Source organism: Trachypithecus francoisi, unplaced genomic scaffold (genome assembly GCF_009764315.1).
Source record: "Trachypithecus francoisi isolate TF-2019V2 unplaced genomic scaffold, Tfra_2.0 Lachesis_group1, whole genome shotgun sequence".
Lineage (NCBI taxonomy): Eukaryota > Metazoa > Chordata > Mammalia > Primates > Cercopithecidae > Trachypithecus > Trachypithecus francoisi.
The window spans coordinates 117,469,532-117,491,880 of record NW_022681454.1 but is presented as its reverse complement, the minus strand read 5'-3'; the positions used below and the strand labels follow the sequence as shown (position 1 = coordinate 117,491,880).

The 22,349-nt window shown below is 38.5% G+C and overlaps 1 protein-coding gene across 1 annotated transcript in view; it reads left to right on the top strand.

Annotated features, from left to right (window-relative positions):
* Positions 1-11,095, top strand: part of TNIP3 (TNFAIP3 interacting protein 3) — a 136,244-nt gene extending 125,149 nt beyond the window's left edge. Inside the window, exons 12-15 of the mRNA XM_033215145.1 lie at positions 287-337; positions 1,196-1,248; positions 4,723-4,783; positions 10,772-11,095. Of these exons, the coding sequence (XP_033071036.1) occupies positions 287-337; positions 1,196-1,248; positions 4,723-4,783; positions 10,772-10,816 (210 nt within the window). The 3' untranslated portion in view covers positions 10,817-11,095. The remainder of the gene's footprint in view (positions 1-286; positions 338-1,195; positions 1,249-4,722; positions 4,784-10,771) is intronic.
* Positions 11,096-22,349: the final 11,254 nt, after the last annotated feature.

The following is a 22,349-nucleotide window of genomic DNA, read 5'->3' as shown; positions in this document are numbered from 1 at the left end:
AGTAAGCAACGAAAATTGTTTCTATATCTGTATCTAAATAGATCTACCTAAAACAGAATTGTGATGGCCTCAAAAAACTGGAATAGCAATTTAAAACTATCACATTTTTCAAACTTCAATTGGAAATTTAAAGATAGAATCAATGCATATGTGGAAAAACCAACCTGTGGCTGTTTTTGTTGGTATTACTGCTGTCAGTGCCTCACACTTGAGTAGGTCAAGAGTGACTTAGGAACTAATGATTTGAACTTGTCTTGATTAACAAATGCCTTTGTTTTGTCTTTAGATAAAAGCTTGTCAGATGGAGAAAGAAAAACTAGAAAAGCAATTAAAGCAGGTATGTTGTTCTAATTTTCACTCGTACATTTATTCCCATGTACAACATTTCTCATTGTCCCAATTAAAGACATATTCAAGCTCTGCTACAGGTGGCCTACAACAACCCATGCTTTTCATTACCGACTACACCATCAATGGATAGACAGTGCTTAGGCACCACCAAGGCCTTTCAGCCCTAACACTCATGGAAAGCATATGCTTTATAGAGCATGTAACCAGTAGCACAAACCTTAGTGCTCCTTAGACCCACAAGCACCTGGGAAATAGATTTCACTGGTATTTCATGCAGTTGCTCACACAATTAACAGCGGAAAACTAAATCAAATACTGCCTCTTTTGAAAAAATAACATGCCTTTTTGAGCACTGAAGCATTCTATCCCATGGGTTCTCTAGTTGCCTTAAAGACTGAATATTATTTGTCTTAATTCCTAATTTCCTTTCTGGACTTTAGTTTTCCCTGGCTACAATTTAAGAAAACCTATTTTATGACTCAATGGATAGATTTTCTTCATTGAGGGCCCTCAATAAAGATAACTCAAAAACATAAAGTTAGCTCTATATGCTTTTCAAGTGTGTCTCATTTCCTCAAAATGGAGAAATGATTATAGTTTCACCTTAGGTAAAACTTGACCAGTGAGTCTTATCTGTATCGGTCCTGAGTCTATTGACATGTTTACGGTTTTGAGTTATAATTATGCCAGATTAGGCGGAACCTTAAGATTGAAACCAAACCTTTTGTATAAAGCAATGTCAGTGCGACTCTTCAGTCTCTCCCACTGGTAGTGAACCCACAGCTTTGTTCTCCTCAGATGTATTTCCCAACCTGTAACTGTGGCTTGGTTTTCCACCTGCAAGATCCATGGCTACCAACAGGCGCTGGAGCTGTGCAGAAGCAACGGGAGCACCCAGTAAGTAAGAGTGCATTTGAAAAAGTGCTTAGTATACTGTTTTGGTAGAAATTATGTGCATCTCTGGAATTTCAGCACATTATATTATCTACAGCAAGAGCCTCTGTTTTCTCTGAGCCTCAAACTTGCAAAGTTGGAGTGGTCAGTGTACAGTAGAATTATCTTTGGGACACTGAATCCACAGGACACATAGATATGAATAAATTAACTGAAAGGTATTAAATTGGGACTAATTCCTTGAACAACATATAACATTTTCAATTGGCATACCTCATTCTACCCAAAGGGTATTTTATGTGTAAAATGTATTTATGTATAAAGGAAAGTGGATATGGCAAAACAAAAAAAAAAAGAGATGCTTTTTTTCAGTTGTAAATTTATATTGAACTACTATGGATATTGCTACATATGTGCAAAATAGTTTTTGACATTTTCCAATTGAAAGGATTTTCTTAAAGGATCCAAGAAAAAGTGACCCACTTAAGTTGTTCTCAATGGCTGTGTCTTCCCAGACAAAATGAAATGCAGAGTTGAGCAATTATTTGTGAGGGGAATTGATTTGGACAGTCAACCTGAATAAGTCAGGCCCAAAGCACCCTTTTTTTCCTTCTCAATAGCAGTATTCCACCCACCCTCCTCTACCTTCTGTTTTGCCTACATAGATAGAACCTTTTTCCAGGGAGAAAAAAATGTGTTTTTTCTGCATTTTGTATTTACCCAGGCAAATCCTCCCAAACTTTAGGTTTGTGTTTCTCATGATGAAAAAAATCTAAGATTTTTAACTGGGATTTTCCTACCAGAATGCTTACAGAAAGCATGATTCTCTTGGCTTCCTGAAAGTTCTCATACTTTTGTTTGAGTGTGACTCAAAGCCCTTTTCCCAGGGGAGGAGATAATGGCTCTTTGGGTGGCAGAAGGATGTGAGGATTTAATGAGCATCTCTTATTTGACCCCGGTATGACACAGCACGCTGCTAAGAATTGGTTCTTTTCATGTTATTGCTGGTTGCTAGTTCTGTCTGCTCTCCCTCCCCGGTTTCCTTTTTTTTGTTTTCTTTTTTTCTTTTCTCTTTCTTTTTTTTTTTTTTTTTGAGACAGAGTCTCGCTCTGTTGCCCAGGCTGGAGTGCAGTGGTGCGATCTCAGCTCACTGCAAGCTCCGCCTCCCGGGTTCACACCATTCTCCTGCCTCAGCCTCCCAAGTAGCTGTGACTACAGGCGCCCGCCACCATGCCTGGCTAATTTTTTTTGGTATTTTTAGTAGAGATGGAGTTTCACCGTGTTAGCCAGGATGGTCTTGATCTCCTGACCTCGTGATCCTCCCGCCTCAGCTTCCCAAAATGCTGGGATTACAGGCATGAGCCACTGCACCCGGCTCCCTTTTTTTTTACTTTATCTGTTTGCTTACTTTTCAGTCTTTACCAATAACATTAAAAAAAATTTTTTTCAAGATTATAGAAGTCAACTCAGATTGTGAGAAACACAAAGAGAAATTTACTGTAGGAGTGAATTAACCTATAGAAGTTGGCTTCTACAGGTTGGGGGATTATTCTTATGAAATATTCTTATGAAAGATTATGAAACCAATCAGTCATTCACATTTACCTAAGAGTACAAATTATTGTTTCTGTCAAATCTTTATTTGTGGAAAGAAGGAAGGAATTCACCTACTACAGCTCATCAAACATTCCCTGTCAATTAAAAAAGGCAAAGCAGTGCAGGTTACATAAAATTGTCACCAAATAAAGGCCTATATTTGAAAAAGGACTCCAAGCCATGTAGAATAGCCTACATTTTTTTCTTTTTTCTTTTTTTCTTTTTGAGAAGGGGTCTTGCTCTGTTGCCCAGACTGTAGTGCAGTGGTGCGCTCTTGACTCACTGCAACCTCCACCTCCTGGGTTCAAGCGATTCTCCTGCCTCAGCCTCCCGAGTAGCTGGGACTACAGGCACACAACACCATGCCTGGCTAATTTTTGTAATTTTAGTGGAGATGGGGTTTCACCATATTAGCCAGGCTGGTCTCAAATTCCTGACCTTGTGATCTGCCTGCCTGGGTCTCCCAAAGTGCTGAGATTACAGGAGTAGGCCACTACGCCTGGGCAGAATGGCCTACATTTTCAAGCAGTAGTCTGATGAAAAAAACTCAGCATAACAGTAGAATTTACAACCAAATCCTCAAAGTTAATTTAAAAATAAGATTTCATGTTTCTTGCCTATATTGAAGGCTGAATTAAGTCACATGCTATAGTGTTGGTAACATTACAGGATATTTACCTTCTTTTGGCAACCCTCCTGGAATATAAAACTGAGGCTTACGTCACTTATCCTATGTGTTATTTGAGACATCTAAAAATAAACGAGAAGATAAAAAACAGAGGTGATCTCATTTCCTCTTCTAGCTTTTTCATAAGCCAGAGGAGCCAAGGGCCTAGGTGTCTAGAGTGGGGGTACAGTGGGGTCAAACTGCACTAAAAGCAGCATTTCTCAGTGTCTTGTTGAGTAATTGAACTTTGTAGGTGACTTTCAGTGGTCTGATAGCCTTGTAAATGCTCTCTGTTGACTCATGTTAGAAAAATTTTCCTCAAGTTATTTTTAGGAGATAATTGAATTACAGAACAAAAAATCTATATTCTCTGTGCCTTGTGGAGAAGTAGGAGGCAGGGGTGAGCATTAAGAGCAGAAAGACAGACCTGCTTTGTGGGCAGGTAAAGCTGAGATTGCTCCATTCCTAGGGGTTAAATACAGAGGTCCTGGCCTTGGAGATATCTTGATAATTTAGGCCTATGGGTTTACTATTTATTCAATGCAATCTGTTTGGCATTCAATATCTAGCTGTTCTTAACTGGTGTAAACCTAGGAGAAAATCCCAAGAGAAAAATCTTGTCTCTGTAGACTAAACTATATGAATAATTTAGAAGACAGATTCTGCTGGATTGGTTCTTCAGAATAGAAAAAAGGGAAAGATTTGACCTCCTTCACCATCCTGAACTTCTATCAATGCCAAGTCCCCATTTAATAGCTTAGATTTCTTTCCTTAAACCATTAGAAAACTTGTATTAAACTTTTTTTCCCCTGGCCTTCTCATTGCCTCTAGTGTGAGGGTCTCAAAAAGAGTCTTTGTTGATGCTAAGTTGCTTTGTTTTATTGATGGGTTGTAGTAAGTTTTACAAGTGTTTATACTTCTGCAGATATTCAAAACACATCTGTTTCAGAAAAAAAAAGAAAGAAAACATGTCACAACCTCAAAGTAGTAGAAATTCTGGCCAAACACAGAGTGAATTTAAGAGGGGGTAGGGAGAGATGATGGCAGTGATGGGGGATAAGCAGGATGAGTGAGGCTGGCAATAGGTTTGGATAGAAATTACTTTTGTGTTACCTGCATAATAAAAGCCACATAGCCTAATTGTATTTTTGACATGCCACTATGTTTGGTTTGAAGTCCGTATTGCTATAATAATGTTTTATTGTTCCACACAGCCAGACTATCAGTGGTATGCTCTTGACCAGCTTCCGCCAGATGTACAACACAAGGCAAATGGTAAGAACACAGCTGTATTGAGCATTCTTTCATGTTTACATCTTAATGGGATCTTTTTGGGATGTTTACTCAACATACATTCATTCGTACTTGGGGAGGACTTACTATAAAGTTGTGTTACATACATAACTTTAATTTGATGCACCTGGGGTTCAATTGAACTCCTTAAGACACAGAAAATGTGCAAATACAGAAATGCATGAACTTCAATGCTGGCTTCTGTTCCTTTTTCAGTCTCAGAGTCAGAATTCCATCTGGGGTTAGAAATGAAAACTGTAAGCAGAGCTCTATTATAACAACAACAAAGTTCTGCAATTGTACTACAAAGTACAGATACACACCCACTATTCCAAGTTGAGTTTGCTAGACAGATGTTTTAAATGTCACTGGCAGACAGACAGAGGAAACCAAAGGTTCAGAACTGTGTTCCCTTATGACTAAATGTCAGACTCCAAGGCAGGGTTCTTAGTTTAGGCCAGGGTTGCCCACAACGCCCACCTCAAAGTATGCTGGGAAAAACTAAAAGTCACTTATGAAGTACTCACAACCAAGATTACTTTTTTAAATCTCATTTTTTATTGGTTTAACATTTTCTTTTTTGTTTCTAGAATCTGCTATACTTTCTACTGCTTCTTTCTATGGTCTTGTGAGGCCACCCAGAAGCAGGCTGTATATACTGAGCTATAATCAAAATCCCACTTCTATTCTCATCACGTATACATAATCAAAAGTTAGAAATGTCTGCTACATGTTTAAAGTCTCATATGACACACACCTGGGACTCTAACTTGTTAATTTCCAAAGATTTGAATCTATCTAAAAATGCTGAAGATGAGCTATATAGTCTAATTTCAGGCCATTCTTGAAATTTGATCTCATTTGAAGTCAGAGCTGAGATCACAGAAATTTAGTTTTTAATACAAGGAGTCTGTTATGGAGTGTAAATAGGAAGCCAGGGATACCACATATAGTTTTGCAGGTTGTGAACTTTACAAGTCTAAGGGGCGCATAATGGTAGTCGATGTGAATGGAGCCTGCTGAAGTACAATATGCAGTCTGGACAGCTGTACACAGCAGCAATGGGAGTGGCAAAGGCCATAGATTATAACAGCATCATAGAAAAGAAATATGAAATGTGAGAACTCCATAATAAAATGTCCAGGTATTTATCAAAACTCTATAGGACTCTTTTTTCTTTGCTTTCTACTACAAATATAGCCAGAGGTTTTAATGAAGTTCTTGAGTTCCAGCAATAATGGAGTTCTTTTATTAGAAAGGCATACCACTAACCAGAATGAGTGTTGCATAATATATGCAATTTTAAAATCTATTATTGTATAATTGCAAAATTGCTACCCAATTATAATTTTCCATTTTATATTGCTCTGGAATGACTATTAAAGATATTTTCTTTCTGAATTGGAGTTTAATCACTAGAAGATACAATTACTTAGTACAGAACTTAGTAATACCATAAGGTCATTTATATATCATTATTGAATTCTCCCTGGACCAATATTACACAAGCTAGTGATTACATAAAATAGAAATGAATTGTGATGACATTCAGAAACTAAATAGAAAACACAGTAATGAAATGTTGTAGTCAGTGTATGAGACTTAATGATTTTTGTCTAGCTAGGAAAAATGTAGTGAGCTTTGTGATGTATAAACATACCATGTAACAGTGTCTACAGATGTAAAACTACAACAAAAAAATCTCTATGATGTACCAACCTAAGCTTTGTTTCTGTTTTTTTTTTTTTTTTTTTTTTTTTTTTTCTGAGACAGTCTCACTGTCACCCAGGCTGGAGTAGTGCAGTGGTATGATCATAGCTCACCGTATGCTTGAACTCCTGGGCTCAAGAAATCATCCCACCTCAGTCTCATGAATAGCTAGGGCTACAGGCATGAACCACCATACCCAGCTAATTTTTATTTTTATTTTTTGTTCAGAGGGAGTCTTGCTCCATCTCTAGCCTATTGCCCAGGCTGGTCTTGAACTCCTGGCCTCAACTGATCCTCCTGCCTCGGGCTCCCAAATTGCTGAAATTTCAGGTGTGAGCCACCACACCCGGCCTGTTTTTAGAGAGTTGTTTATTTCAGTCTTCACAACAATGCTATAAAATAGGTTTTGTTTTGCACTATTTAACACACGAGGAAACTGAGGCTTAGAGAATTTACGTAACACCTAAATCACACAGTTAATAAAATTTCACATAGGGATTAGATTATTTGATATATAGGATTCTAAAACCTATGGTTTGAATTATATAGTACAGTGCCCCTGTTACTGTACCTCTCTCACTTTATTAAAATTTTCTAAAATTATAGATACAAAAATGAGAATGGGTCTCTAACACAGATAATAATATGACTAGCGTTTAATCCTCAATAATCTCATCTTCGTATGAACTCACAGCATGCTACTCATTTGACATTTAGAATATCACAAGTAAAAGACACAGTACTATGTAAGATTAAGTGTGTAATAAATATGTTATGAACTAACTTGTGCATGGACAGCCCTGGTGGAACCTGACCAGGGGTACGTTATCATTTGAAACCCCTCCTTCTCCACACCAACACAACTCTGCAACTAACTACGGCTGGCCAGCAGCAGGCAAGAAGGCTGATCGTGGTTAGGGCACCACCAAAAAATTCCTTACTTAAAAATCTACCTGTTTGGGATTCCTATGCCTCCTCTACTAGCTTCCACATTTGATGTATTTCATAGCTCAAGCCATGTCATAAGAATTGGCAAGAACTCCGAAATCATTCTTGTCACAAATGATGGATGTGTCATTATTTAATTTCAGGAGTGGTTTTTGCTGATTTGGGGTTCACATAATTAAAAAGGTCATTTTAATCTGTTGGTGTAACTGAATTGTTCAGAATTCTCATAAAATAATTTTGTGGTATTGATTATTAAGAAATCACTGGTTTAAGGCCAGGCATGGTGGCTCATGCCTATAATTCCAGTGCTTTGGGAGACCAACGCAGGTGGATTGCTTGAGCCTAGGAGTTCAAGCCCAGCCTGGGCAACATGGTGAAACGCCATCTCTACAAAAAAATACAAAAATTAGCCAGGTGTAGTGGCATGTGCCTGTAGTCCCAGCTATTTGGGAGACTAAGGTAGGAGGATCACATGAGCCCAGGAGGCCAAGGTTGCAGTGAGGTGAGATCACACCACTGTGCTCAAGCCTGGGTGACAAAGAATGACTCTATCTAAAAATAAAAATAAAAATAAAAATAAAAATGAAAAAAATAACTTCATGCATTTTAAAAGGTATGGCAGATAATGAGTGACTAAATTTCAATGATACCACTAAATCTTCCTCTAACATTTCTGGGGCCTGGAGTAAGAATAAGTGGAGAGCTACATCCTATATGTGTAAATCTCATGAATCAAGCATAGAAACTGTTAAAGTATAATCTATCCTCCTACCTTGATAAACATACATGTAAAACCAAAGTACAATTTACAATGCTCAGATTCAAAACCAGTCTGTGACAGGACAAGGTGGCAAAGGGAGACCTAAGCCCTGACCTCCTGCCTGGGACCCTCCACCTTCTCTCCCCACCCTCCCATCATAAGGACTCTTGAGGGCAAACTTGAAGACAGCCCAATTGGGACATCCCAACCTTGTCCATACACCCCTCACCACTCTACAAACAGCACTCTCCATAGCCTTCAGGCTGGGAAGAGGACCACATGAGTCTGGGAAGCAGGTCCAGAATCACTTGGGCGGGGACTTCAGGGGTGTACATTTGGGTGCCAGGAGCTTGTTCTGGAGGAAGGGTTGCTCACACTGTGAGGAAGGGTGTGGCTGGAGGAGGGCCAGAGCAGAGTCCTCTATAATGTGGGGACCCCAGTGAAGGGCTTCCTGACTAGGGACTGAGGGTGGTAGGTGGTGAGTACCATGGTGCACAGTCTGCCAGTTAACTAATTTCCAGCTTTGCTCTCAGTTACTGTCTGTGGTTATTTTAGAATGCTTTGGAGACACATTGAAAATCAACCCTTCTTTCAAAAACTACATATTTTAAATGAAGGGTTTCGAATGTTTTCAAGTCATTTGAGACTTGGCTTTCTCTCGGTATAGCATTAAATAATAGTGTTTTTAATACATTAAGTCCACAGATATTAATGGGTTACAGTTTTTGTTTAGAAACATGTGATTTTACAAAGAACATTTTCATCTTGTTTCATCTGTTATCAGAATAAGATGCAAAATGACTTCCATGTTTATAGAACAATTATGTCATAACAGTTAGTATAACCTTAAAAAACATATTGTTTTTTTCTTCCTTCCTGACATGTCAAAAAGCTATGGTTTCTGATTGTATTGCATGCCAGTCACTTCTGTACATTCCAAATTTTTCTTAAGGTACAGAGTTATGCTTTGTCTAATGAGCCAGAGCTGGATTATTAATGTATCTAGAAAGGCATAAAATGTAGGGATATGAAACTGTGTTGTGAAATTATTTCTTTACAATATAGAAGATCAAAGCCTAAATATTATAATTAGCTTTTAGTAATGTCTATTAATAACCAATTAAACGAATACTGACTGGATTTGTTTCCTAGGATTGCCATAACAAAATACCACAAACTGAGTGGCTTAAAATAGAAAAACTTTTTTTTTTTTTTTTCCCCAGCTCTGGAAGTTAGATATCCAAAAATCAAGATGTTGGCAGGGTCAAGCTCCCTCCAAATCCTCTAAGGGAGGAGACTTCCTTGCCTCTTTCAGCTTCTAGTAGCTCCAAGTATTCCTTAGCTAGTGGCAGCATCACTGCAATCTCTGCCTCGGTCTTCACATGGCCATCTTCCTTCTGTGTCCAGATTTTCCTCTTCTTACATGTACACCAGTCATAGTGGATTGAGGCCCTCCTCTCACCCTCACTGTACATTTAGGGAAATTCTGCCTTCCCTTCAAGAAACTAAAGATCTATCTTTGTTTTTTGTTCAGATTTCCATTCTGCCATGGATTATCTCATGGGCCACAGCCTCTCTCCATCTAAAATATGAGGCTATTGATCTTTAATTCTATACCTGTTTCACAAGAGCACTGTCCAAATTGAAGAGGAGTTAATTTTAAAATATTTATGATACCAAGGGAGAGGTATCATTAGTGGATTAAATGTTAACTTTAGATTGGTTAGGTCAATGAATTTACGCTTCTGGGTTCAAATTTATGTTCTCAACATACTAGATACCTTTTTAACATGACCACAGTCCTCAGCAACATAATTTTTCAGCCTGGAAAAGTAACTTATTATCTTCCTATTTGCTTTATTTTTTGTTACCAAAATGTTGGCTTAGCATGTCTTTGGTATACCAAATGAGGGCAACAAGTACAAAACATTCAGCATGTTTTTAAGTTATCATGGATAAGGATAACACTTTGTTTCTTGGCATTTCTATGATTACTTTTTCCTGTTGCCATGAGTAAACGTATTTGACTTTATCTTTCATATAGTATTAATTATCAAATAGTATTCAATCAAAATATTCCAGATTTTTCATATTGGTCTTCATGATACACCAACGAATCTTTCTATATGATATTTGCTATAGCTTTGGCAGTAAAGTACCCAGTACCATATCTTAAAAGATCATATTTTGCAAGTTTTCTTTCTCTGGGGTAAGTACTGAAACTAACCTAAGTCATATATATGACTTACTTTCACATGCCCAAGCCAAAATGCCAGCAAGAGTGAGAATTAGTGTAGAACATTGCTCTTCAGGCATAATTAGAACGAGGCCACAACTGATTTCACAAAATGGTAAGCATATGTCAATGCTTAAAATAATAACCCTCCATTTCCCGCTTCTTGATTTCTCAGTGTAAACTTGTGGGGAGCTCATGAATATAACATAACTCTTTTTTTTTTGCCATCCTGGAACTTTATGTCAGCCTTAAGCCAGAATAAGAGAAATGAAATGTTAATTTTTAATCTAAAATATTTTCCTACTGTTTTCCATAGGTTTCTCCTCAGAAAAGCAAGTCAATCAGTAGAAGTACACACTAACAGAGAGGGACAACAGGCAACGGGGGACCGTGGCTGAGGACCCTCTTCTTTGTTTATACTGAGGCTTGTTTCTGCCACAAAGGCACATCATCTACCCTGTTATTTGTGCCTCGTCATGTTTCCCTTTGGCCTGAATACAGGAGAAGGCTTCTGACAGCTGAGATCCTGATCAAATCGGAGGAGTCCATTATTATACAACCAAATACAACTTCCGGTTTCCTTGAAATGAGACTTGGCAGATGGATGATGCACGACTCCCTGAAAATCTCTTCAGCATATTGCTGTTGGATGCACAAAAAGGATTCTATGATTTAAGCAGCTCAATGTTTGGTGCAGGGATATTGTATGTTGATTTAAAGTGCATATATACGTGCGTGTGTGTGTGTGTTTCCTGGGGTAAAAATTTCTGCAGTTGTAAATTTTTAACATTGCTCCCAGTCTTTTTCCACAGGGCCTTAGTTCTTTAGCCATTTGACCAGATATCATTGACCTCAGTGAACCTAAACATAGAATTGAAGAGGTGTATAAATCTCGTTAAATTAAATAAGTGGTTCAATCTGAATAAAATGGTAAATTGGAAGCTATTCCTTAAACAGATCATTTCTTTAAGATGATGAGAAATTGTGGGCCTGCTTCACAAGAATTGATTATGAAAGATGAAGTCTTGGGCTGGGTGCAGTGGCTCATACCTGTAATCCCAGCACTTGCCCAGCACTTTGGGAGGCCGAGGCGGGCGGGTTGCTTGAGGCCAGGAGTTCTAGACCAGCCTGGCCAACACGGTGAAACCCCATCTCTACTATAAACACAAAAATTAGCCAGGCTCGTGGCACACACCTATAAATGCAGCTACTCGGGTGGCTTGAGGCGGAAGGATCACTTGAGCCAAGGGAGGCGGAGGTTGCGGTAAGCTGAGATCGCCACTGCAGCCCAGCCTGGGAAATAGAGTGAGCAAGACTCAGTCCCCTCTACCCACCCACTCCACACCACCAAAAAAAAAAAAAAAAAAAAAATTGAATGTATCGAAATTTTATTGCAATTAAATCTTATAGTGACATGACAAATGTCTAAAGACTAAGCAGATTTAGAAGTATTAGGTTTATCCATTTAATAAGAATTCTGCTAGGACTAACTTGAGATCCTCTTTGTGATCCTCTATATACATATATACATATATATGTGTGTGTATATATATATTCTCACAAGTAGGATCTCAAATTATACATTTATTATAATTATACATTTATATGTGTATATATATAACAAGAAATGTGAGATCCTTGGATATCTGTGCTTTTAGAAGTAAACCTAAAGCAACGGCAAAGCTGAAAATGCAGTTGAAGAGAAGAATCCAAACATACTGCTGAAATTATCCATTTCAGCTTCCAAAAATTATGCTACTTTATTCCAGCTCAAATTATTATTATTCCAGTATCTGGATACACTTGAAGCTCTGTATAATAGGAAGATGAAAGAGCCTTAGGAAAATAAATATTTTCAGGTTCGGCCCTTTGCAACCCTGGAACACAATTCTTGAGAAAGAATTATCCTTGTCTTACATTAATTTTCTGAAGCTTGTTTCTGCTATTTATCAAAGAGACAAATCATTCTTGGATATTACCTCACTATAAGTATAAGCATAAGTGTAAGTCAGCTGCTGGCTTGTTAACTGTTGTTTTCCTGATTGACTTATACTGAAGTAATACCCAGGAATTGAAACATTTTGGCATATTTCTAAATTTCCGTTTCTTCAGATTAGTGAAAAGGTCATTGTAATGTCAATTTCTTGTGGGTGGATTAAATTTACCAACTGAGGTATGCCCACTGGAATAAAAACTGAATGAACACCCAAGAAAGTATTCCTTGAGAGGCCAGGACCAGGCCTATTCAGCAGCAGGAAAACGTGATTTAACTCTCCAGTCCAAAGTCATCCTCTTACTAATTAGCAAGTTGCCAAACGTTGGCAAGATTGTGAAAACGCTAATGTAATGGGAGAAAATCCAATTTAAGTGAGACCTAATTTAATTTGAACTCCAGTGGGGGACTACAAATGTGGAAAGAGGACCCCTTGCTCAGGGCAACTGCCATTCCCAAAAGACGTATTTCACAACCCTGTCCTGAGAGTGAGCCAGCCTCTCCTGTGTCCCCACACCATTTGTTTGGGGACTTTTCTGCCTCAACTCATTATAAGAGTTATACCCTGAGCTGTGACTCTTACTTCATTATTATTAATACACAACTTGTGGAAATTGTGTGAAGAATAGCTATCTCCCTTTGAAAGGAGGGGAAGTCACATGATCTGTTCTTAGGAAATGTAAATCTAAGCATATATTAGGTTGCTGGTAATCATGAAGATTTTGATCTTTGATTGAAGGTCTTACATGAAGAGAAAGATGTCTTTACTTTGTCTTGGTTGTGATATGGTTAGGTGAAAACCTTCCTTCAGGGTCTGGTTTGGATTAGGAGTTAGGCCAGCCTCTACTTCTCTTTGCTGTTTTGTTTTGGTCTCCACTTTTCTTACCAACAAAAAGAACATTTTGGACCATATTGCTAGTATTATTGACCATGAACTAACTTGTAGATGATCTCCCTTAGTTTATTTACTGAGCTTTCTCACCCAGCAGGAGAGGTATAAACACCGCCTTGTTACAGATGATTAATCAAGAACACAGAGATATTCAGTAATTTCCTTACGTTCTTATGGCAAGTAAATGGTAGAGCCAAGATTTAAAACTGTCTTGAACCTGGGAGCACCCAGTTTCTGGCGTGCTACAATTCTGCTTTGTAGATTACCTTGGCAAGCTCAACTTATTTTTATGATTCTTTTGGATTACCGTCAAGTAGCATTACAGGAGCACACTTCTTAGGAGAAAATATTTTTATTAAAAATACTATAAATGGAATGGGATTTGTAAGTTGCCTCCTGAATTAAGAGAAGTATTATCTCATTTAGGCTACTACACAGGAAAATAAAAATGTACACTAATGTTAAAGTGCACTAAAATAATGCAAGCATGGGCATAAATGGTGCCTTCCCGTGTCAACACTTTTAATGTGGCTAAGTCGCTAATAGAATCAAATCTAAAAGACATATGACCTCCCAAATTTGTAAATCAGTTTAACAATTACTATTTAAATACCTACTTATTTCTAAAAATGTCTAGGCAGCCCACATCTCATACTGCCTCTGTCTCTATGCGCTATGCTTGGTTGAATCCACATTGAGAGCGGAGGACAGAGTTGTTTACCAAACATTATTCCCCTAACTTGAAGGTCCCATTGCTCTTTTTTTATTTCTGCTATTTTTCTTCCCATCTCCCTGGGGAATCCTAACAAGCTTACATACTAGAGAGATAAAATCCATTGCATTGCTATTGCGGCCACACTATGATCCTTCTATCTCTGGCTCCAATTTGCTCAAGTCCCAATGACGCAGCTCAAAAGAAGAAAATATTTGCCGTAATGTCTACTTTTCAATAATTTTAGAATTAATTTCTTTTGCCTAATTTCTTTCCTATATATCTACCTCTTTACTTTCATCGATCTTTTTTCTCCAAGACAGAAAGGTGTTATGGGGAACAGTTACGCTCACTATCTTTCTGATTCCATAGAAAAGAAAAGGAAGCTTCTGTCAGCACACACACACCCGCACACTTCACAAATTCATACACACCACAGACACAAACCACACTCACCACACATGCTCGGATACTCCACATATACACATCAGGCACATACTCTTCCTCTGCCTCCCCAGTCTTGAAGGCAATGCTACACATTCCTGGGTTCTCCATTTGTGACTGGGGAAATTGATTCCAATTGAAAAAATTGCATAATAAAGCTAACCTTTTCTCATTTTGTCTCAAATCCTTGTGTGTATAATGTATTGCCAAGAATACTAACTCCATGCTAAGATTTCTCCAGGAAGTAATAATGTTGAGATCTAGAACCAATTCATTTGGCCAGTTATTGTTAAGTAATATGAGGGAACTTGTCATGTTTGGGGGTGCGTGTGTGTGAATCTCAGTGCTTTGTGTACTGCACTCAGAAACTAAAATAATTTCTGTCTGCCCTCCTTCCACTTTATTCCATACTAGTATCAGAAGGAAGAGTACAATGAATGAGACTGCTGACATATTTTGGTAAACCAAATCCAACCCTTGGGGCTTCCTAATGTACTTAACTTGTTAGTTGGGATTAATTTTCTGGAAGACTCCATCTTCTTAACTGCTGTTCCTGAGTCTGCTCTTTGCTGGGTACTAGTATGCTTTGATGAAATTGAGACTCCATTTCCACATTTGTAGAGAAGCCTCTTGGCCATAGGATAATGACCCACATCTGTCCACCACAGCCACACACAGAGCCGGCAAGAATGCAGCTCCTCACTCACAGCTGCCTCTGCAGGCAGCGGGGCGGGTGGGGCTGAAGCAGAAGAAAAACGGAAAAATGACTCAAAAGAAGAAAACCTTTCCCTTAATACTTCCCTGCAAACCTGGTTCGTTGAGCATTTAAAGGAAGACAACACTCAGCTGGCACACGCAGCACCTCACAGGAACAATCAGGCTTGAGAACAAGAACGGGGGAGTGAGAATCGTTAATGCAGCACCCTGATCCTGACGTATTCATAGTTGGACAGGATTTAGGAGGCATCAGCGCTGGCTACACTGCTTAGTGGGATGCCTCTTGCACGTTTGCCACCCTCGTGTCTCCATCCTGGCCCTGGGAAGGGAGACTGAGAAACAACGTGTGAGATCTCAGGGTCTTGCCTAAGCCGAGATATTTTGCATTTATCTCTAGGGGTTCCAAAAATTGGGCAAGATGTGGCACGTAAAGAAAGAGAATGGAATCTTTTCCTCCTTTGATGCTGTTTAAACCATGTAAGTTCTTTCCTCTGTTCTTGGAAAGGAGGACCTAATGTCTTCTCACTTCCTGACCTCTCCTGAATTCTTTAGACCGAAACAGCATGTCTTTCCCTTTGACCTTTATTTCTTTGTTCATACTGTCCTCATATTCCTTTCAGATAGCTGAAGGTTCAAAAGGGCAAAATGGATGTTAGAATAGATGTAGACAGTATAATCTCAAAATTCTCTCAGGAGATGTGGTAACTTATTTGCGATCTCCAGATTTCCATTTCTCAATCCAGACCTCCCTTGATTCCTAATAGAGAACTCAGTGTCCCAAATGGAATTTTCCTTCTAAACCCACCCGCTCTGTTGTTTATTCACTCTTCTCATGTACACAACTACCATTTATCTATTCTTGCAAACCAGAAACCTATGAGAGAGCAGCCCCTCCACCCTCTCTGCCAGAGGGTGCCCATTCTGGCTTCCACATCTCTTGAATCCCCCCCCTGCCGCCCCCCGCTCCTCTCCAGAGCCCTCACCCTGGGCATGGTCCATGCCTGCACCACCTTCACCTGGCCCACAACTGTAGTCCACATGCCAGCTGGGTGCCCTGTCTTGCACCCTTGCGACTCTCTCCAGGAGTGGCTTCTAGTGTTCCAGAAGCACTGGGCCCTGAACTGCTGCTTTTGCTGAATGAGTTCAGTTTTGCAGATGATCTCAGTGCTGCTCTGGCTCCACACTGAGCTACTCCAGCTATGGAACCCAAATTCTTTTCTCGACCATCCCTCACGCCAGATATGTGTATGCAGTGAAATACTTGGAGAGCTCACTATTCTAGTATACACTGAGGAAAGCCATTGTGTATAACCAAAGTTCTTTGTAATTGCTTAGGCCTTTTAAATGGATAGTGGGCAGATACAAATCTTGTTGGTGAAAAGTAAATCCCTATACAGATGGCACACACTCACAAAGAAGAGCAAAGGATGGGGAAAATGGAAAGAACAAAATTCAAATCAAGAATCAGCTCGTTTATGTTCCACACTTTGGCAGCCCAGTAAAGCTGGCAGAGGCTGACTCTTTTGTCCTCCAGTGTATGTAATGAGAAGTCCCCAGAAGCAGTCCAAAGAGCCACCACCAGGGGCAATGGAGGGTTAAGTGCTCAGGGCCCTGGTCCTGTACCTAATTCACAGAGAAACTTCTCCTTTCTTTCTTTTTCTCTTTCTTTCTTTCTTTCTTTCTTTCTTTTTCTTTCTTTCTTTCTTTCTTTCTTTCTTTCTTTCTTTCTTTCTTCTTTCTTTCTTTTCTTTCCTTCTTTCTTTCTTTTCTTTCCTTCTTTCTCTTTCTTCTTTCTTTCTTCTTTCTTTCTCTCTCCTTTTCTTTCTTTCCTCTTCTTTCTTCTTTCATTTTCTTTCTTTCTCTTTCTTTCCTTCTTTCTTTCCCTCCATCCCTTCTTTTTTTCTCTTCTTTCTTTCTTTCTTTCTTTCTTTCTTTCTTTCCTTCCTTCCTTCCTTCCTTCCTTCTTTCTTTTTCTTTCTTTCTTTTCTTTCTTTTTTTTTCAAGGTCTCACTCTGTCTCCCAAGCTGGAGTGCAGCGGTGCAATCTTAGCTCACCGCAGCCTCCACCTCCCGGGTTCAAGCAATTCTAGTGCTTCAGCCTCCCAAGTAGCTGGGATTACAGGCGCCCACCACCAGGCCTGGCAATTTTTTTTTTTTTTTTGAGACAGAATCTCTCTCTGTTGCCCAGGCTGGAGTGCAGTGGTGCAATCTCGGCTCATGGCAAGCTCTGCCTCCTGGGTTCATGCCATTCTCCTGCCTCAGCCTCCCGAGTAGCTGGAACTACAGGTACCCACCACCACTACTGGCTAATTTTTTGTATTTTTTGTAGAGAGGAGGTTTCCCCATGTTTGCCAGGCTGGTCTCGAACCCCTGACCTCAGACGAAATGCCTCGGCCTCCCAAAGTGCTGGGATTACAGGCGTGAGCCACCACACCTAGGCAGAAGCTCCACTTTCATCTGATTTGTAGACTAGAGCTCCATTTAAGAGTTTATCTGACAAAAAGGGGATCCTGTTTTTAAGATATTAAAAACCCATAGCCTATAGAATAAAGGACACACTCCTTATTATGACTTTCAAGATATTTACAACCGGCAGCTCTCCCCAGAGCATCCTCTGCCAGTCATAGTCAGCAACCCCCTTCCTGGCCAAGTAAAGAGCTTCCTTCCTCAGAGAAGTCTTCCCCAAGCCATTTATTCATTTCCCCTCCCATGTTACCAATTACACCAACTTCATATGTTTAGTCATCATTATACCAATAACATTGTTTTATCAACTATTTTGTTTCCATGCTATTTCCCTTGCTTATCTGTTTGCTCCTAGAGAACAGGAGCCTTATTTATTTTTATATCTCCAAGGTGCAGCACTGGAAGTAACTCTAGGTGTTTGACAAGAACACTTAATTTCTGTGAACTTCAGATTTTCCTTGAGTAAGTGTCCCAGACGTTAGTTGGAAGCTTCCAGCCCCTCGGATGTGACCTGTCGTCTCTGTTTCACCATCTCACCATAACCTCCAAAGCTCACATCAATCTGGATGTAAACTTGGATGTGAAAACCAGAGCCTTTCAGAGGTGCCACAAGTCATCTTCCCTCTGCAATGATTTTCTTGTGGTTTGTACAGTCTGTCCTAAAGATTTGTGGAGTCATTGGAAGGGGCTGCATTCATAGAATTCCACTAAAATCTCCTATCTCATATTTGTGTATCCTGCCTTTCCCTCCACCACAACTTTGTTGTATGGTTAGTTTTATTTTTACTTTCTTGTCTGCTTATCTCCATTTAGTGCCTGGCCTCTGACCATTTTCTCTAACTTCCTATTCTTTCCTTCTCCTCAGTAGTAATAAAAATGTCTCCTTTTGTGATAAATACAGCTGCTTAATGGCCATCACTTATTTTTCAACGTGTCCTTGAGGTCTTACCCTCCACCAGAAAGAATTACCAATGCAACCCATCACCAGAAAACAAACCAAAAATATTGCAGGACTCTCATTAAGATGAATTCTGATAAATTTATTTTTTTTTTCAAGTGCTGAGGCTTAAAACGAAGACAATAGCTATGCATTTATAGGAGTATGTAAGGGTTCAATTATAAAATGCATATAAGCTTAACATGGTGGCTAGCACATGGCAGGGGCTCAATAAATCCTTTGGTTTCCGTATAAAGACAAAGGTCAATGTTGAAAAGGCTAATAAGATGTTGTCAAGAACTGTAAAATGTCAGAGACCTTATTCTACTTAAAAGATAACCGATGAGCCCACCACAGTTTCATGTATGCTGGCAGAGGATAGAAGACTCCTGGACCAGAGACAGAGACTCTGTGACTCATAGTGATGACTGTAGTCACAGTGTCATCATTTTCTTGGGCCAGTTATCTGGCCCCAAACTTCCACAGGGTGAGTAAAGAAGGCCAAGTGATGCCTACGCAAGCAGTAGGCCGCATTACAAGAAAGGAACCCTGAGCTTAGAGAACCCAAGTCTTTGTAATGGGCAGTAAGAGGACATTATCTTCATTATACTGGTCATTTAACCTGTGTGCCATTAATTCCAGAAAGAGACACTATCTTTTAAGTCTGTTCACCACAAAATTATTTTTGCAAATATAATCTAGAACTAAGGCAGCCAATTCCTCTGCTTGTAGGACATGCAAAAGAGGAGCAATTATCTCCCAACAGATAGTTATGTATAAAATCACAAATTTTTCAAATACTGTAATAAATTGTGCTATCTATGTGAGCCTGGGGTTAAAACTTGGGTTACAGATACATTAACTTCTTCATTTATAAATGGGAATACTTCCTATTAACAATTCAATCTTAGACATAATCTGAAACGCTTTGTCAGTTACAAGTTTTAAACTCAGTTATTAGGAATATCTTTCCTTATTTATCTTTGGTTTGTATTGTATGTGCATACTCAAAGAATGATAAAAAAGTAAGTGAGGAATTTTCCTGTTCTTTGAGGAAAGCTATTCCAATTTAATACTCCATTAAAAGTCCCCAGAGAGGCTGGTTGTTTGCTTGGTTTTTATATTCAACTCAACATCCTTTAGAAAAATTATGTTTCCCCACTGGACTCAGTTTGATCCAAAGTACTGTTTACCCTCTCCTGGTTTCCTGGGCAAAGGATAAACCATGTGATCCAAATCAGGCCAACTGGACACTCCTTTGCTGGAACTGGAACTTCCATTTGGCAGAGCACCTTGGTAAGGTAATGGTTGCTACCTAGGGCACTTAAGATGTACTTTGTCCTACAGTTTCCCTGTCATCTCTGAATCAATCAGTGTCTCTCCAATCAATTCTTTCAGTCAGAGAGTTAGTTTTTCTAGTTTTAAATGAAATAATCTTGATTAATCACAAATGTGGGAGTTAAAGTCAGAGAGTTTCTGTCAAGGATATTGTGGGGAATATGTGTGTATGTGTGTGTGTGTTTGAAAATGGAAAGTGGAACTGGAGGTGGCCTTAAAGAATATAATCAGATATGATATAATCAGATGAGTTAAGCAATCCAAATGCTATGATTGGCAGTCTTATGGAATATTTCCCTGGGTCATAGTGCAGTAAAGTTTAACATATTTTAAAGTGGAAAACACTGTAATAAAGAATAAAACAATGTTTCTTTTGAGTTTTCTCTGAAATCTAGCAAAGTCCTTTAAGAAGATATTTTAATGAAGCAAACTTAGAAAAAGTTACAGTAAAGTAAGACCACCAAAGCCCACATCTAATATCCTTATTTCTTTTTCTGAAGTGCTTACTTGCATATAATTTACATTTTAATCAGTTATGAATAAATAAATCATAGGAAATGGAATTCCTTTGTGTAAGAACTATACCAAATGAATTCTGCTTTAAAAACCAGTGGGACGATGGCGATTCTTTCCAGCAAAATTAAACTCCAGCATTATAAACTTCCAGTTATTCTGTCATTAAATGTTAATTCAAACTCAGAGTATCTCCTTAATGCAAGGTTAAGACAAAATTTCTGATGGCTTCAGAATTTTCTGTCAATTAGTACCTTTTTGGACAGTTGGTCAGTTCTACACATATCTTCTTATCTTGGTCACTTATCTATTTTGGATCTTACTGTTTGTCAATATCACTTATCAGAAGTTTCTTTCATTTTCAGAAAACTATGCTGTATGTACAGTGATGGGTGATGAGAAAGAAATAGAGGTACTTTCTACACTTTCTATTGTCAGAGGAAAATTATTAGTAGCCATGAGATGATGCAATGAAGCAAGGGGAGACTGAAGCTCCCTTTAATTTTCAATGTATTCCTTGGTCTTTCAGTTCCTCTAGTAGTCTTGCCCTCATTATATAAAACACAGTAGATAAGCTGTCACAATTTGGCAATTTAGAGAAAAGTATTACAATTACATTAAATTTATATAAATGGTGCCAAAACCTCTTAATTTATGGTAAGCAATTAGAAGTACCTTATTTCTTAGTAATGTACTTTCACTTTAAAAAAATACATCAGAGTACTACCATATCTAGGGTTAGTTAGAATGTAGCAATGGTACATTCAAGGAGTCTGCCTCTCTTAGAGTTTATCTTTCAATTTTGAAATTCTGAAGATTTACCAGTTTCATATTCTACAGGCCACAGTTCAAAGCTGAGGACCACTTGAGTCAGAAGTGTTTACTTTTGAAAACTAAGAGCATTTTGTCTTTTGGCCATTACACAAAATCCTTTTTATAATTTTCATTTTGCAATTCTGAAGAATTTTAAGTAAAACTCTGATTCCAGTGTTTTAAGATCATCTCCTTTAGAAAAGCAAATTATATCACTTAAGGAGAAACTAAATCACAAATGTGGTTACAGAGTTAGCAATCTAGCAGAATGACAACTTTTGATCTCATATTATAGTTTTTAGGCATCCTGATGAAGCCTAACTTACACGTTATGTAGAGAAATTTTGAAGGTCTGACAATATTTCAGAGTAAATGAGCTTCAGGAATATTCCTGATATTAAGGTCTGCAAGGCACCTACAATTTTCAGGAGACAAACAGGCTGTCAATTAGTTTTCACAAAATATGTATCTCAGATCCTAAAAAAATGGAAGTACAAACATGTCAAATTATACTTGAAATTGTTGATTAAGTGACAGGAAGTTACTGATAGGAAGTATATACTCCAAGTGTTCTTTCCTTTATAGCTAATCTGTGAAAACGTCTATAAATCTCACAATTTTAAAACAAACATTCTATTTTGTCTAGTAAATCCTGATTTCATGTATTTGTTAAATTCTAAATATAGCATAAAATAGTCAGATGGGCAATTGAAGTATTCTAACAGAAATTTAACAGTGAAAGAAGTAAGTTTATGATAAAAACAAATTTCTTCAGATAACTTTCTGAAAGTTTTTCTGCACCTATAAACATGACATCTAACTGCATTTCAGATTCTTTATAAAAGATATCCAAATTCATTCCTAAGAATATGGTAGCTTGGAAAAGTTAGCAACAGCCAGAGAGGTGTGGCATTTTCATGTTCTTGCACCGTGGATTTCTAGAATAAGAAATTGAACTCAAAGTGTAATAAGCTTAAAAATAAATTCTTTTTCTCCTCCTCTCATCTAAGCTGGTCTTTTCACAATCTCTTGTTTTCACAAGTGTCTGGAAGTAGGAGGAAGAGGGAGTA